Below are 17,238 nucleotides of genomic sequence, written 5' to 3'. Positions count from 1 at the left end.
AAATGAGGTGTCAGTAGAGTGTTCCGAATCAAGTGAAAAGTGTCAGTGGAGTGTTGGTAATAAAGTGGGCAGTATAGAACTGTTTGTAACCTAAGTAAATAAATAAATACAGCCATACAAGTAATATGTGAATATTTCCTGGTTTCGTTTCCCCATATAACAAAGAAATCATTAAAACTGGATCATTTTGGTTTGTGGACAAAACAAGACATTTGAGAACATCATCATTTCCAGGTTTGGCGAACACTTTTCAACATTCTTCCAGATTTTCTGACATTTTACAGACCAAGTACTCAATTCACAGAGAAAATAATCGCCAGTATAATCGATGATGAAAATAATCGTTAGCTGTCTGTTGCGTACCTCCAGCCCAGAAGGTGGCAGTCTGTGGCCGTAAATCGCCATTTAGTGTCAAATTTAAAAAAAAAATCAGTTTTGTCATCTCGATCCACACTCCATACCAGATGGTGGCGGTAATGCACCAAATCGTTGTTTGACAACCGCCATTAAACCTCAGAAAAGAAGAAGAAGCAACTTCCAGTCAGACAACGCCGAAGAAGAAGACACGTCACTGAGGTCAGACGGGAGGAAAGATGGCAAGCACCTATGAGACTTTTAACTTGTAAGTGTAAACAAATTATGTGGACACCATGGCGCTTTTTTTGACGTCTTTGCTGAGCGGAGAGACGGACAGTGACTGTGAGGACGGAGCCTGACAGGCTAACATTAGAGCAGCTAAACGTGTTTGTGCTACAGCAGCCGCTGCTTCTCGTCATGCTACTTCTCACTGAGCTACATCTGATATCAGACTCACTCACAGAGCACAAGTTTGCTCCGCCGACGGTCCGTTTTAAATCCGCCTGGGCTGCGACATTAGTATGTGGACTGTTCCGTGTTCGCAGAGCACGAGTGAAGGTACAGTTTAGAAGTGTGCTCTTCACTCTGTGCTGTCACATTAGCTCTGGTAGTTCATAGAGCTTTTCGGTCTGCGCGCGGTGTTCTCTCTTATCTGCCTCCACCTGTTCCACAGGAAGGTGGAGGAACTATTTGTTGTAAGAACGTTGGTGCCCAGGTCCAACCCAGCTTCAGGCCACTCTTTGTTAGTGTCGTATGGTGTTAGTTTAGTGTCTGTTGTGGTTTATGGTGTTTCTTGGTGATCTATGGTGTTTGCTGGATGCTGTTTGGTGTCATATCAAGTAGTGACGCCCGGCGAGAGAACTTACTTTAGAGCGCCTATATTGGTTAAATCAAAAATATCGATATTTGGCCTGGCATATCGATTATCGTATGTACGGCGATATTTAACCAAATCGATATTTTGACCCACCCCTGTTAGTTTATTGTGTGTTGTGTTTTATGGTGCTTATCGTGATTTTTGGTGTCTTATGCTGTTTGTTGATGGTTGTTTAGTACAGCTGGGAATCACGCGGTACCTCACGATATGATATGATACGTGATATATGGTCCATGATACCAATAATATCACGATACAACGATATCTGTCTAACTGAAGAAAACAAAACGTTAAATGAAAAGTTAAAAGTACAGAATTTCTCTGTTTATTCACAACATAGAGAACAAAGCTGTAAACTCCTGCTTCTTTAGACCGGTAGTTTGCCTCATTTATTTGAGGCATATCAATTACTGTATTGTTGGTTATTTGCTGTGTGTTGTGGTTTAAGCTGTGTCTTGATGATCTTTGGTGTTTTATGGTGGTTATTTTGTTTTTGATTTTTTTTTTATGTATTTTACTTTTGAGGATTTTGCTGATAGCATAGAGTACATGAAAAGAACAGGACATCACAAAGACAACCTCAAAAACTGCAATAAGGAAGTGATTTTTATTTTATCTTGTCATGGCAGTGGCAACAGCAGTATAGCAAAGAGAGGTGGTTGCATGACAAAAAGATATAGAGAAGCTCCCTCAAAGAATTGCATTTCTCAAGACTAAAACTAGTTTGTTCAGCAGTTTGACTGGATGAATGCCTCTTGCCCCACCTGTCCCTGTGCTGCAGCTGCTATTGTGGCTTATGGTGCTTTGTGATGTTTGGTATATGCTGGTGTGTGTTGTTTTTGAAACTGCTGTCCTCCACATCTCACCAGGCGCACCACGCCGGAGAAGTTTTACATAGAGGCCTGTGATGATGGCACTGTGGATGTCTTGGCGATTGACAGGGTGTCAACTGAGATGACTCTCACAGGTAAGCAAAGGTTTTCCTCACACAAATGTTTGCATTTTTACATCACAAAGCAAAAGTGAACAGGTATGAAAACTTGCATACATACTCACATATAAATACAATGCACTATACTGTTGTTATGTCTTCAGTGAGGAGGGACATCCCTGCGTCAGCCGAGACCAGGCCAATATGTGGACTCATGGGGACCATACGTTTGGTGGCAGGTCAGTTCAATATCCAGCGCAGGGGTGGGCAATATTGTACAAAACGTTAATCAGGATGAAATGTTTCGTTTGTCTATGTTTGTTAATATATTATGTTGCAGTTGAAGAAGTTTCATTTATGTTTTATTTCCCTCATGTAACACAGGAAGATTATGTTCCACCCAGACATAGAACATATGATCATAATGGAAATATACAGCAATGTGTTATGAATTCTTTATTCCTCTCACCTGCTTGTGTTAGGCATGTACCTCATTGTCATCACAAAGAAGAAGAAGGTGGGGGATTTGCTGGGTCATGCTGTGTGGAAGGCTCTAGACTTTGACATCATCTCTTATAAGAAGACAATTCTACACCTGACAGACAGCCAGGTAGGATCTTACATGTTTTTTAAAATAGCCCAGATAAGAAAGCACCCCTCCACCAGCCTTCCTCAGCCAGAGTCTTGTGCTGGATTTGTCTCTTGTTGCAGATGCAAGACAACAAGACCTTCCTGTCGATGATCAGCAACGTGCTTCACACGGACGGCTTCTACTTTGCAACAGACTACGACCTGACACACACACTGCAGCGCCTGGCCAACACAAGCCCGGAGTTTCAGGAGATGAGTCTACTTGAAAGGGTTAGACATATACACTAAGTTCCATTCTTTTTTATTTGGTATATGACTTATTTTCTCTGTGGAATTAAACGCTGCATTAGACATGTGAACTGTAAAATCGAAGTTAAAGTTAAATAATTGAATAAGTAATTGGTTAATTAGTTGTTTTTATGTACCCATAATGTGTTCATATATGCATATGGATATTCTTAGAGCAATACTGTGATATGTATATATATGTGTGTGTATATATATATATATATATATATAGATACATATATAGATAGATATTTTTCCCATAGAATTGTCTTAGGCAGCTTTTCCCTTCTTATCTCCAGGTTTTGGTCACAACCGTGGCCACGTTTGTATTTGACTATGTAATAATGTGTGCTAAGTTAACTGTCCATGTTGCAGGCAGACCAGCGTTTTGTCTGGAATGGCCACCTACTGAGGGAATTCATTGCTCAGCCAGAGGTAGGAAGAATTGTTCTCTTTGTTGGGCTTTTCACCTAAAGTTTTGTTCCAGAGGTCGACAGATTTTTAACAGCTTTTTAATGACTGGTACTTATCTTTTGGAAATCCAGGCAATCGAGGTGAACACATTCAAATGGTGTTTTGAAATACTGCACTTAGCAAATTGCATATTTCACAGTTTGTACTATAAACATAAACCTTTACTTGTCACTGTCTTTTGTTGTTTTCCTTATTTCATGAATGAGAACATTGGTTTGTTTATATTTGATGGTAAATCATGTGGTGATGCACCATCACATTTTAAATCTATTACACAGTAATTATTGAAGTTCACTTATAATATAATGCACAATTGCAATATTCATCATCTGTAAAACTAGTTGTTAGAGACTATTCTTTGTCATTTGTCCCTGCAACAAGGCAATTGCCTTGAGGTTCATTTTACGGTTCAACAGTTGGTGGTGCTAAAGCTCTACCCATGTGCATTAAACCAAGCAGGTGGATCACATGTTGAAAAGATCTCCAGTTAAGCAAACCACAGTGACAAACTTCATCCAGCTGTTTTTAGAATTTAATGAAAACTGTTAATGCAAAGTAATTGAAGCTTTCATTCTTAAATATATGCTTGTCCATTAATCTGTGCCAAAGTGAGACACGGTGCAAAGTAAAAAAAATAAAAGTGGTGAATGCTGCTGAAAGAGTCGTAGTTCAAAACCTCTCATGTTTCCTCCTGGGCTGCAACTAACTTGTGTTGGTTTTAAATATATAAATATTTTTAAATACATTTTTATTTCAGTTTCAACATGTACATAATCCTATTCATCATAACCTTTGACAGTAAGCGATATTCACATGGACATAAAAAACAAACCAAATGACGGTAATGCATTCCATCATTTGTCTCTGCTCTCATCCTACAGTTACACAAGTTTGTGTATCCTGTTGTCCACGGCTGTATCCTTTCTCTTTGTTGTCTGACGGTGTAGCGGACGGTGCCATTTTAGTAAATGAGTGAGTGGTTGGTTATTTGAGTGAAGCACTGTGTCTTTGTTTTATCAGCTTTCCATCACTGTAGTTGTACCTTTATGACCTTTATAAATGCTTCATGTGCCTCATATGGTCATAGAAGGCTGTAAGGTTGAGAAAAATAACTCTGTACATTCTAAAAGTGTACTTAAATATTTAAAAAGAAGAAATAGAAAGAGGAAAAAAAACTTTATATATTTAGTCATGGTTATTGTGTGAACATCTGTTGCTCTGACTTATTGCTCTTACATTCCATGTTGGTACTGTTGGTATCTTGACACATATCTTGACTAGTCATCATCATGAAGTCGAGCTTCATCAATGGAAAGATGTTTGAGTGGACTATCATCTCCAGGAGGAGCTGTTTCAGAGCCGGTGTCCGCTACTACGTCAGAGGTAACACTACAGTCCTGTCCACTCCACTACTGACTGCGTCTGTGTCACTTTCTCTGTCATAAACCCTGGAAACATCACTCTGTTTCTCTGTTCATCCTATTTTACTCTCTAAAATACCTTGAAATTACCATGTCAATTGACAAACCCATTGGGTATTGGGTCCTGTTGGGTCCTGTTGGGTCAGGTGTCCATGCTCGAGTACAGACCATAAGCTAATTTCAGTTTATTGGTTGGGTTTGGTTTGGTTGAATAACTCTTCTGTTTATGTGGTTTCATCTATAGGAATTGATTCTGAAGGTCATGCTGCTAATTATGTGGAAACAGAGCAGATAGTGCAGCACAACAGTGCGAAGGCATCGTTTGTTCAGGTGAGTCTATAGAGCAATAGTGCTGTTCGGTTTTGCCATGAGAAAGAGTCAGTGGAGCAACAGTACAGTCATGTCATGCTTGGGTATTTTGTATATACTCCAATGAGACGTGTGCTGGAAAGCTGGCTGATTATACCCAGTTTTGCATTATGCCTTTTCTCTTCATAGACGAGAGGCTCCATCCCGTTCTATTGGTCCCAGAGGCCAAATCTCAAGTACAAACCAAAACCACAGATCAGCAAAACAGTCAACCATGTAAGTTGTCTTTAGTTTTACATTTTAGACACAACAAGGATCTTTATGATTTCACTTATTTTCTAGGGTTCCCACAGGCCCTTGAAATACTTGATAGTTTGTGATTTTGACATGGGTCATTGAAAGTGCTTGAATTTTGTGCAAGAAAAAAAGTTAAGTTGATATTAAGCTTAATGTCTACCTTAATTTGTTACAATGCCACAATTTGCCCTCCCACCTTAAGCTGTGTTAGCACATTTGGTTCTTGAATTTGAGGGAGTTGGTCCTGGAAAGTCAACCATGGTGTTGGAACCCTCAGCTTTTCTTATGCAGCGCTTCTCTCTGTCTATTTCTATAGCTGGATGGATTCCAAAGACACTTTGACTCACAGATTATTCTCTATGGAAGACAGGTCATTTTAAACTTGGTAAGTATATAAAAAGATAAGAAGACAGTTAATTATCGCACATCATTTTATTTGTGCCTTTTTAATGTGTCTGCTAGATTGTTTCCACACAAATCAGTAAAAGGAAATGTTTATTTATGGATTGTTTTTTGATAAAAATACAAACCTTTTTTGACAGATAAACCAAAAGGGCTCAGAAAAACCTCTGGAGCTATCATTTGACAAGATGGTGACTAGCTTGGGCAATGGCATGATCAAGTAAGGTCTACTCCATCGCTCTCCTCTTATCTCTCCTTGTATTGATTCCACTTCAGATTTGATTGAGGTAAAGTTCTGTTAAATGCTTTTGTTTGTGCAGGTACATAGCTTTTGACTTCCATAAGGAGTGTAGTCGGATGAGGTGGCACCGCTTGCAGATGTTAACGGACCAGGTCGCTGAAATGCAAGATGAATTTGGGTCAGTGTGTAATTTACATTCCGACTGTATTTTCGTGTGTCAAATCTTAACGACCAAAAAGTTTGAACTTAAAGTCACCTATTCACACACGCTTGAAATCAATGCGTTGACTGTGTATGTACAGCACTTTTTTATTATCACACTGCCAGCACATCCATCACAGGCACTTTGGGGTTTAGTGTCTTGGCCACTAGAGGAGCTGGATGACTCACTCTTCTCGCTAATGTTGTGTATGTGGATTCAGGTACTTCCTGGTGGATGCAGATGGGAAGGTGCTGTTGAACCAGGAGGGAACTTTTCGGAGCAACTGCATGGACTGCCTGGACCGTACCAATGTCATCCAGAGCATGCTGGCTCGACAGTCTCTGCAGTCACAGCTACAGGTAGAACCTTTTAGTCAGGCAGCAATAATAAAGTCAGAATGTCAGATTTGCCTCAGTACCTAACAAAGGATTCAAAACCGCCTCAGTGGCTGATGATTTAACCAGCACAGATGCACAAGGTAATGAGTTTGTGATGTAGAAATGGGATATTTGTGTGTGTAGTTGATACAGGCAGTATTGTGATTACATGTGATTCAACAAGAGAAGATTATAAAATGGGGCTTCACTAACTTCTGCTGTTTTTGCCAATAGAAAATGGGAGTCCTGCACATGGGTCAACAGATTGAGGAGCAGTTGGACTTTGAGAAGATGTTCAAAAACGGTGGGTCCTCCAGCAGTGTCTTTATAATCAATAACTTTGCCCATCTACATAGAATCTACATTTTCTGTAATGCATTTTCTTGTTTGCCTCCTCCTTTCCTGTTTGTCCAATGCAGCCTGGGCAGACAATGCAGATGCTTGTGCTAAGCAGTATGCTGGTACTGGTGCCTTGAAGACAGACTTCACAAGGTAATGTTTTACATAGCTAACATTCAGTTAAACTTGCGCATACTAATTCTGTAATGACAAAAGTGCCCTGGTATTTATACGCCCCCATTTCTGACCCAGATCCAATTATTCAAACCACATTTGGAGGCGGTCATGGGATGTATATGACTACATTCTTTTAACTCGCATCAACTCAAGTCTGTGTCTCTGCATACAGTGTGGGGGAAGTGTGATCTGCACATTGCCCTGACTTTCATTAGTGTCTGATGTACTGTTTATATCCAGCTTTCATTAATTGGAAAGCTAAACAACAATCCAAGTGTCATTGCACATTGAAATGTAAAAATATTATCCATACAGTTAACGTGCAACAGGGAAAGAACAAGGTTTTTTGTGGGTATCATGAATGTCATCAGTTATTTTGGACTTCACTACTCAGATTGAGATTCTAGAGGAAAAGGTGAAGAAGGAACAGAGAGATTTTGTGTTGTTGACCCCCCATGTTGCGCTTTCAGGACAGGAAAGAGAACTCAGTGGGGCCTGGTGATGGACGGCTGGAACTCCATGATCCGATATTACAAAAACAACTTCTCTGATGGTTTTAGACAGGTGGGTCCAAACCTTTCTTGATTTCTTGAGTACCATTGTGTCACCACATTAGTGATGTCTATTGTACAGACACATAAAAACATTCAGTATATATTAAGTATGGTTATGGTATGTGTCAGTATGGTATGGTATGGTTAGGTGAATCTAAAGATGTTAAATCAATAGCAGCTGGGCTTGTCTGTAGACCAGTTTCTCCTGATTGAAAGTGTTTGGATAATTATGAAGTAGATGAATGAGAATCTCTGCAGTTTCTGCAGTGACTACCATTACGGCACAGTCTTTCAATGTGTTTGCACGGAATAACTGGGACTAAATGAAATTTTGTTGGACTAAAGCACACCCAGATAATGTGTTTGGGAGTCTAATTACGACTCCCTGTGCAGCCAATCTCAATCATGCCTGGACAGTATGTGACATTCAAATCTGTACATCTTTTGGACCGACAGCAGAGACGGGTTTTATGCTCTGTCACAGTAAAGATGTGAATACTTAAAGGTTCATGGCTAGTAGGAAGTCTAGGAATGTCTCTCGACATGCTAGCAACAAGTAGCCACGAGCTGAACCAGAAACAGCCTAGTATGATCAAGCTGAAAGGGGGCGTATTGTATTGCTTGATTAATATACAGTAAATGAGCTTGATTTCTCACTCGTGCTTGTAATCTGGGACAGAGGTGCAAGTGAAATGTGTGATTTAACTGTGCATGGAAATTTACAGAGTACGGTCAACAAACTTTAAGTTGTCTACAATATCACTGGAAGTGATTGTCATGGTCTGATGATCTCAGAGGTTGTTCTAAAGAAATCATATGAATAAAAACGAACTAATAACAAAGGTGGCATCTATGCAACGGTTAGTGTTTATTTTTTAGGATTAGTCAACTATCTTTAATTATACTTAAATCTTTTATGTTTTTACAGTGTACTGATAGTTAACCATATCTCCTTGTGCTCACTCTTCATGGAGCCGATGAAATAAACCTGTTTTTCCATTGTAAGAGATGTCCAGAGCATATCTGTACTCTGCCGTTTGCCCCTCCAATCCAGTCTCACTGTCTTAGCCTCTAACATGGTTTTTGTGTCGACCAAAGTGACGTCATCACTGTCATCCTTAGCGACACTGAGGTTTAATGGAAGATGTGTCATTACACATAATGTTACACACCCACTCACCTTTATATTTGGCAATAACTACTGCAGTAAACTGTATTATTATATTATCATCCCGACTCTAGAAGAGCTACAGGAAACTAAATCTTTGAACGAGCTTTTGAGTAATAAATGTGTGTCTTACACACTTTACGGTTTTCCTTTATTGTTATTGTCCTGTGTGTTTTCTGTTTTGCACTTTGTTATAATCTTATGTAACTTTGTTGCTATTGTTTTATAACCATATAAAGCACTTTGACTCATGTCCGTAAAACACACACACACACACACACACACACTTGGAACAAGTTCATTCACCTTACTGTTCATTCGCAAGTTATGCTGAATGTGCAATAGTGATGTAGAAGAAAATGTTACCAACACTTGAACAACAAAATAAGATTAATGTCCCAAGACGTTCTGCCTTCAAAGTTCCTGGTGTTGGTGAGAGTCTGAGGTCCATCAACACCAGTGAGGGTAAAATTAAAAATTGCATTTAGTTTTAGTACAATTTATTTATGGTTTGTGAGCTTTGATGAAAATGGTTATTTAGATCTGATTTGAGATCTAAATTAATTAGAATTATAATACTTTATTAATCCCAGGGGAAATTGTTTTTGTTCCAGATGCTCCATGCAAAGTGAAATAGAAATACAGCAGTGAAAACAAGGCATAACATATGGCTAAAACAACAGTAAAATAGGCAATAAGATGGAATGAAATTTAAATGTTTTTAAAGTTTTACCGTATTTACAGGGTTGCATCAGCTGGCTGCAAAGATTATTGTTAATTGCGTAAGTCAAGTCACTTTTATTTATATAATCCAACATCACAAACTGAGGTTGCCTCAAAGGGTTTTACAGTCTATCCTTGGACCCTCCCATCGAATGAGGAAAATATCCCTCGGCAGATGACTTACCAGTGTGCCCAGTGCTCATTTTGCCATTCTTTGAATAAGAAGTGCCAGAATTATTGTTAGAAATTCGTTGGGTGTATCACATTTTTTCATTATTTTCACAAAAAAGGCACATATTGAATGGGTACTGCACCAGTTGTAAGATCTACTTAATATGTAAAGTGCCTTGAGATTTTGTGTGTTGTAATTTGTTGGCTTTTTACGAAGAAAATCTGCACACAGTTATTTTTTTAATCCAAATTTTACCGCTACTCTGATATTTAGAGCAGCTGCAAAAACATTTGAAAGTGTAGGAATTGTTTGGTCTCTTTTAACTCAGGATTCCATTGATTTGTTCCTGGGGAACTATGCTGTGGATGAAGCGGATTGGACCACCCAACTCCGTGACCCCAAAGACTGGAAGTTTCTGACGGTAAGAGAGACTCACTGCTCTGTGCCGAGTTTCAGCCCAGCGAGACTGATACGTTTGTAGTTTTTCTTAAATTTCACTGTGGTCATCTTCTCTTCTAGCTGCCTATCATTATGGTTGTGGCATTCTCCATGTGCATCATCTGTCTACTGATGGCTGGTAAGACAAACCCACAGCCGTAGGGTTTATTTCTCTTAAAATGAATAATAATTTGATATTAAATGAAAAATGAGTGTTTCATTCCTCCACTTCTTCCTCTTCTCAGGTGACACGTGGACCGAGACGCTGCCCTATGTTCTGTTCTGGGGCATGGCCAGCGTGCTGACGGGCGGCTTCATCCTGTTTAATGGACGTGACTTTGTAGATGCTCCTCGGTTGGTCCAGAAGGAGAAGCTGGACTGAATGTGTGTGTGTGGAAAGCAGCTAGGCCCTGGCGAGCTCACCGCCTCATCCACTAGCTCTTCATCACTTTACCCCCAGCATCAGCAACATCGTGTCTGGAGCCTGTACTAACAGAGAGGGGGCGGCAGTGGAGGAGGGCGGCGGGCAGCCGGGGAAGGCCGCGTGTACGACAAAGGTGGAAAGACAGAGACTGGGAGTGCACAGGCCTGCTGCTGTCCACACCGCAGCGATTATTATGTGGGCAGAACTGTCTGTCCACACGTTTTAATGGACACTGGACTTTTGGAGTTGGTCTGAACTGGATCTCATTGTTCCTGTTTTCACAGGAATGTGGGATGAAGAATTCCACGTTTGTCCTCCTGCATTGGGATCAGATAACAGCTGCTGTGATGACACAGCACAGCTGTAAATGATTTACTGTTGATTTCTCCTTTTGTCTCTTATATGTTTACCATTTGCCAGTATGTGTTTATCCACATACATTAACTGTGGCCCCTTTTACACCTGACATTAAAATGCGTTTTCTGTAATCGGATTGCAGTTGGATAGTGCCTGACCACCTGGAATTACATGTGTAAATACACCCAAGACATATTGAGGACAGATTGTTATCCGATCTGCCAAACCAAGTTCCCGATGCGTCTCCACTCCACCCACAACAACTCCGTGAGAGGAATTACATTGGTGGCTCCAAGCACAGCTAACGTGAAAGCAAAACTGAGCAGTCTCCTTATTGCTTTGGTCAGTTTTCTGCTTGTTGGACATGACTTATTCCTCTGCTTTGAAAAAGAAAGAGGAGTCTTTACAATAGCATAACTACACGTCACAGGATGTGACGCTGTGGTCTGCTGCTGGAGATTTTTAGCAGAAGAAAGGATTTGTGAATTTTATAAAAATTATACATTTTTATAAAATAGCGGTGTTGTGGACACTGTCTACTTTCTCTCCACAGCTGACGTGAGATTCCATGCAGAACAATGAGCGAGTAACGTAACGCAAGAAGGAGCAAATAACGTGATGCCTGAGAAATGCAAATTCCAAGATCTCTGTCTCACTAAAGAAAATTACAAAGACTGACTTGGACCAAGATCCCAAAGGACAATCACTTTTCCAGCGTGCTGCAAATCAATAAAAGTGGACTCCATGGGCAAAAGTGCCTCTTACAAGTTAAGCTGTGTTAGTACATTTAATCCCTGAATTTGAGCCAATTGGTCCTGGAAAGTCTGGAAAGATCTTGACGTGGACGCTGGAGTTAATAACGCATGTTATTACCAGGTGTAAATGCATTTGATGAAGCACTATCCAGTCACAGATAACACATTCTAATGTCAGGTGTAAAGGAGGCCAACATTAAACACTGTTTTTATTGTTAAGACCAGTGACGAGTCAACAATGTGTCATGTTCTGAAGGCCTCAAGAATCCGGGCCTTTGTCATTTAAAGGTCCAGTGTGTAAGAGTTAGTTTCATGCTGGATGCATGCGGCGGCACATAACGGCAGCAGCGCTGATCTGATTCATTTCACACAATTCTGTCCCTCACACCTGTCTCCTGCTCACCTGCTGCTATGTTTCACATACGGTTTGCCTTTTGAATATAATATACAAACCTAAATAATCTGTAATACTTCTCTGTACTCAAGTAGATGCCAGGACTCTTTTGCATGAAGCAGCACATCTGTTGGTGCTGCACATATTTCACAATGAAGCTTTGTTGAGGGGGGATGGGGGGGAATGGGTAAACATGGGGAAAGAAAGATCAATTCCACTGTATATTTTTGCTTTGAGGCGCGCACACACACACACACACACACACACGCACACAGCCAGTGTTAACGGTCTCATTAATTAACATGTGCCTAAATGAAAAGAAAGACGTGCCGCAGCAGTTACAAGCCGCACATGCATCCAATGTGAAAATAGCCATGGCGACATCGGGTGGAGAACTGTTCTGCTGCAACAGGGAACTACGGTGGCCCTCACAGACCATAAAGGATATTGTTATTTTTTCGTTTGCCTTGTCAGCAAACGCACAGAACACACACTCTGGCTGTTGTAAGAATAGAAAACTAACTTTATGATTTAGAAGTCATTATACACTTATACAATAATTTTTTGGGGGGTTAGTATATTGAGTTTCTGCCAATAATAAACTCTCCTAAATGCTACACTGGACCTTTAAATGTCAGTCAACAGACATTCCAATAGAAATGATGTAATATTTACTGTAAAGGTGGTTTTATGCTCCTCTCAATGTGCCTCATGCAAAAACTAGTGTAAACAGATTTGTTGTATGTGGGAATGATGATCCAGTTTCATTCACCATTTTTCTTGTTCGCAGGTCTTTCTCTGACGTACAGTTTAAATCTTTAAAGCTGAAAAATGTAGTCTGACACTTAAAAGTATTAATGAAATGAGCTCAAATTAAATATTTAAATAAAACTGATTTCTGAGCATCACTGCAGTGGCTAAACGACGTGTTTCAGTCTTTGATGAACTTGATGTCTTGTTTTTATAATGTATTTTGTTTTTATTGTTTTTATTTAACCTTAATTTAAACATGAAATCCTTTTAAAGACTTTGGCTTTAAACAGCTCAACATTTTCAGATCAGTTAAAAATAATAAGCAGCATGTCAAACATAAGGAGGCAGTAATGCCGTTGATACAGCTGCTACTTAAGATCACAACACACTTCAATTTAGATTTAAAATTTTCCGCAGGGATTATATGCGCCAGTTTTTGTTTGGTCCGTAAAATGTCAGAAAATGTTGAAAAATGACAATCAGTGTTTTTCAAACCTGGTTAAAATGTTTCAGTTTTAATGATTTCTTTGTTTAATGGAGCAAAGAAACGGCACATGTTTTTTTTCTGGGACTGCAGTGCATAGAAAATCAAACCAATAATAATAATTAGAGTCACTTATCTCTCACTCCATCTTAATCTAATCTCATAATTTTCAAATCACTCAGGTGGAAAAATGAGTGATGATCTCTGTAACCCTTTATAGTATGGTAACAACATGGTAATAATTGTCAAATAAGGAAGTAGTATTATAGCGGTATCATCTTATGTCTCATGCAGTTTCCACCTTGTTGATAACAACGGTCCCAGTGTGATGATAAGGATAAATTATTATAGTTGTTTTCGTAGGATTTAACCCAGGGTTTGAATTATAATCAGATTTCGAAGACTGGGATAAATACTAGGGATGGACGTTGCCATGTTTTTGTGTCCGATACCGATATCAAAAACTTGAGTATCCACCGATACCCCGAGTACTGAAATAAATAAAAGTACCACTATTTTGATAACATTTTACTTTAGTACAAGTAAAAATACTGGTCTAAAAATGTACTCAAGTTAAAGTAAAAAAGTAGCTTGTTTAAAATGTACTCAGAGTAAAAGTTACTTAGTTACTTTTGTAACAAGGTTGTGTGCATGCAAAAAGGATAAGAGGACACAAATCTCACATGAATTGTTTTTAATGAAAGGCAAACCTTTACAAATGAATGTGCTGACAAAATAAAATATGTAAACACATAACGTATCAGTCAAAATGGATGAAAGGTCACAAATGCTTCAATTTACTCACTCAAGGACCTTCATTAGTGCCATTTCGCCTACTCATCATTCACCTGTCCTTGTCGTTCACCTGTCCCCATCATTTACCTGTCCACATCATTTACCTATCCTTGTTGTTCATCTGTCCACATCATTCACCTGTCTGTCCTCATCATTCACCTGTCCTCATCATTCATTCACCTGTCTGTCCTCATCATTCACCTGCCATCTGCCATCCACCTTACAAAGTTTTAATCATTTTTTTAAAATCAAGTCCAATTTAAAAATCCTCTAGTGTGGGACAGGTTTAACATGAACTCTGACCTTTCACCTCTATTCCTCTAATCTCACCCGCTTTCACATATCAGGCCACGCTGCTGCCTTATGGTACTGATTGTTGACTATACAGAATCATTTACCACTGCCAGTAGTGTGTTGTTGATATGTGACGTCTGCTGAAAAGAGATAATAAAAAAAGCTGTTAAGTCATTATAGGAGTGTTTTTCTTGTTGCCCGATGTTTTCTATCAGTAAAAAGTGGAGATTGTGGCGACAAACTGTCGCTCACAGCAGCTGTGGTGCTGCTACTGTTACTGATATATAATGAGCTCCAGACTAAAAAACAGAGTGTCTAGTTTTTCTTTGTACCTTGACAGCGTGGCGTGAAACATCATCAGTAACAGGTTACACTCGTAGACAAAAGAGCAGAGCAAAGAAGGAAATAGATAAGGATAAGGAGATAAAAGGTGAGGCAATAATTCAACAACACCGTTGTCAACTTGCTTTTAAATGGTAGACAAAAAAATCATGTTATAGACCTACTTTCCAGAAAGGTTGGGAGGGTTTTATGAAATGTAATAAAAATTAAAACTCACTTTTATTTAACATATAAAAGCAAAAAAGGAGATTGTCAGTGTTCTGCAAAGTGAACTTGCAGCAGGTGAGGGCATGAAACTGAGAGCATCCACCCATGGCTTAAGCCCTACTCAGATGGGATTAGGTGGAGTAATGTCATTTTACCACAGCACATCTGTAATATTTATTATAAAAACTACCAAAAGTCGGAGGAGTCAATCAATTTACGCACCTCCGTCACCTCCTAAAACACCTAAAATGTGAAACTTCATTTCAGTTTGGGGAGAACGTCAGTTTCGGAGGCAGTTTGAGACCGTGGTGCAAAACCACACCATTTGGAAAGAGATTTATTGAAATAGTTGATAAATGTCCAAAGGTTCGGAATGGTGTTTGTCGTTTGCCGATGACTGCTTCTTCAGTTCTTCATGTTTGAAAATCCACAGAAAACTACTTGTAAACAGGATGTGATGTAATATTTTATGTACATATTTACTGCTGGTCTATTCGCACAGGTTTAGTATGACCTGGGGTCATTTTTCCATGACATGATTATAAAGAAGCTCTTTCTCCACTTTATGGCAAACCTCATAAATTAATTGACAGCCACTTCAAAATCAATATTTTTCTCAGTGCAAGATTGCAAAGAATGTAGGTCTTTCACCATCTACAGTATATAAAATTGTGAAAAACATTTTGGGAGTCAAACATTTTCGGGAAATCCTGGTGTGTAGAGGTCAGTGGAGGAAAGTGCTGCCGACTATGCGGGAACATCGAGGCCTCAGGCGGTTTGATGTGAGAAACTGTCATGCTACTGTAATGAACATATGACACACAGGTTTGGGAGTGCCTTGGAAAATCATTGACACTTAACCATATTCCATTACCTGCCATTGTGTTACACACAGAGGAAGCCATGCTGTACATCAGCTCTGTCACTTCTTGTCAGTTCGTCGGGTATGAATAAGAATGGCCAAAACTGCAAAGCTGCTGGTTTGTCTTGGTCACAAAACAAACCAGCCTGTTATTGTTCTTGATAACAATAAGTGGCAGCTCATGCGCCATAAAGCAAAGTGACTCAGATGTTTTCACACTATTGGACTGACAATTGTTTTTCAGGGTCAATAAAAATAAAACCTGGGTTAAGACGTTTTATGAGTTTACTGGCAGCACAAGTGTCGAACAACCTGTTGTGTTGCACTTGCTTTCCCTGGAAAATGGAGGTAAAATCTGCTCTGAAGCGTCTCCTTCATCCCAAAGTCTCAGCAGCAACATCTCTGTAAATCTGAGATTTACGACATCAAGTGCAGGATGTTATCAATTGTTATCCATCAGATTGAGTGCTTTAATGATAGCAGTGCTTTGAACGGTTTTGATCTTCTTGTAAATGTAAGCTCATTTCCCCAATCATTGCTTTATTACAGGTTTGTAGCTTCCAAGCCTTATTGGAATACACTATATAGCCTTTATCAGTATTTAGTGCTTTACTGCTCGTATCATTTGCAAATATCATTTTCCCTTGTACTTTGTAACACAGTAAAAAAAATCAAATCTTTTATTTGATACTTGTATAACTGCTGCGCTAGATTAGTACAACCTTTAAATTCGTCTTATATCCTTTCTAATTACCTGAGTCAAAACACCCACACACGTACATGTCTAAGGTGAAGCCAAAGGCACGCACAGCATTTACATGCATGCTAACGTGTAGATTGTCTTGAAACATCTTGTTTTGGTGCGCTAACATTTGAGCACCTGTTACACCGATGGATTATGCCATTCATGTCAAATAGGGGTGGTTAAAAGTTATTCACATAAAATGAGTCCAGTGTATACAATTTAGGAAGAGTTGAATATACTCCCCATTAGTATCTGTGTAGAAATATATCATCGCTTTAAAATTAAATAAAATGAAAAAAAAAAGAAAAAAAAAAGTGGAACTTTGCAAGTCTGGTAAATCTGCTGAGCTCCCCCTACAGTTTCGGAGTAAATACCACCGTAAACATCCATCCATCAACATCCTTTGTCCTCACTGTTTGAAAACCAGATCCTTGTGGAGGAGAAAGTGGTAGACAATGAGTGAATGAATGAGTGAATAACGCGACTGA

At 39.3% G+C, this 17,238-nt stretch overlaps 1 protein-coding gene across 1 annotated transcript; it reads left to right on the top strand.

Moving 5' to 3' along the window:
* The first annotated feature begins 536 nt into the window (after positions 1 to 536).
* Positions 537 to 13,176, top strand: LOC122774941 (phosphatidylinositol-3-phosphatase SAC1-B). The gene is made up of 20 exons (XM_044034556.1): positions 537 to 622; positions 2,104 to 2,201; positions 2,330 to 2,404; positions 2,648 to 2,775; positions 2,877 to 3,026; positions 3,420 to 3,479; positions 4,400 to 4,433; positions 4,800 to 4,901; positions 5,184 to 5,269; positions 5,438 to 5,524; positions 5,862 to 5,930; positions 6,088 to 6,167; positions 6,268 to 6,366; positions 6,611 to 6,749; positions 7,002 to 7,071; positions 7,187 to 7,259; positions 7,754 to 7,847; positions 10,229 to 10,321; positions 10,420 to 10,477; positions 10,584 to 13,176. The coding sequence occupies exons 1-20, from the start codon at positions 594 to 596 to the stop codon at positions 10,718 to 10,720; spliced, it is 1,761 nt and encodes a 586-aa protein (XP_043890491.1). The 5' UTR covers positions 537 to 593; the 3' UTR covers positions 10,721 to 13,176.
* The last annotated feature ends 4,062 nt before the right edge of the window (positions 13,177 to 17,238 follow it).

This window comes from Solea senegalensis, linkage group LG9 (genome assembly GCF_019176455.1).
Source record: "Solea senegalensis isolate Sse05_10M linkage group LG9, IFAPA_SoseM_1, whole genome shotgun sequence".
Classification (NCBI taxonomy): Eukaryota; Metazoa; Chordata; class Actinopteri; order Pleuronectiformes; family Soleidae; genus Solea; species Solea senegalensis.
The sequence above is the reverse complement of the archived record's forward strand: the minus strand, read 5'-3'. Positions and strand labels throughout refer to the sequence as shown.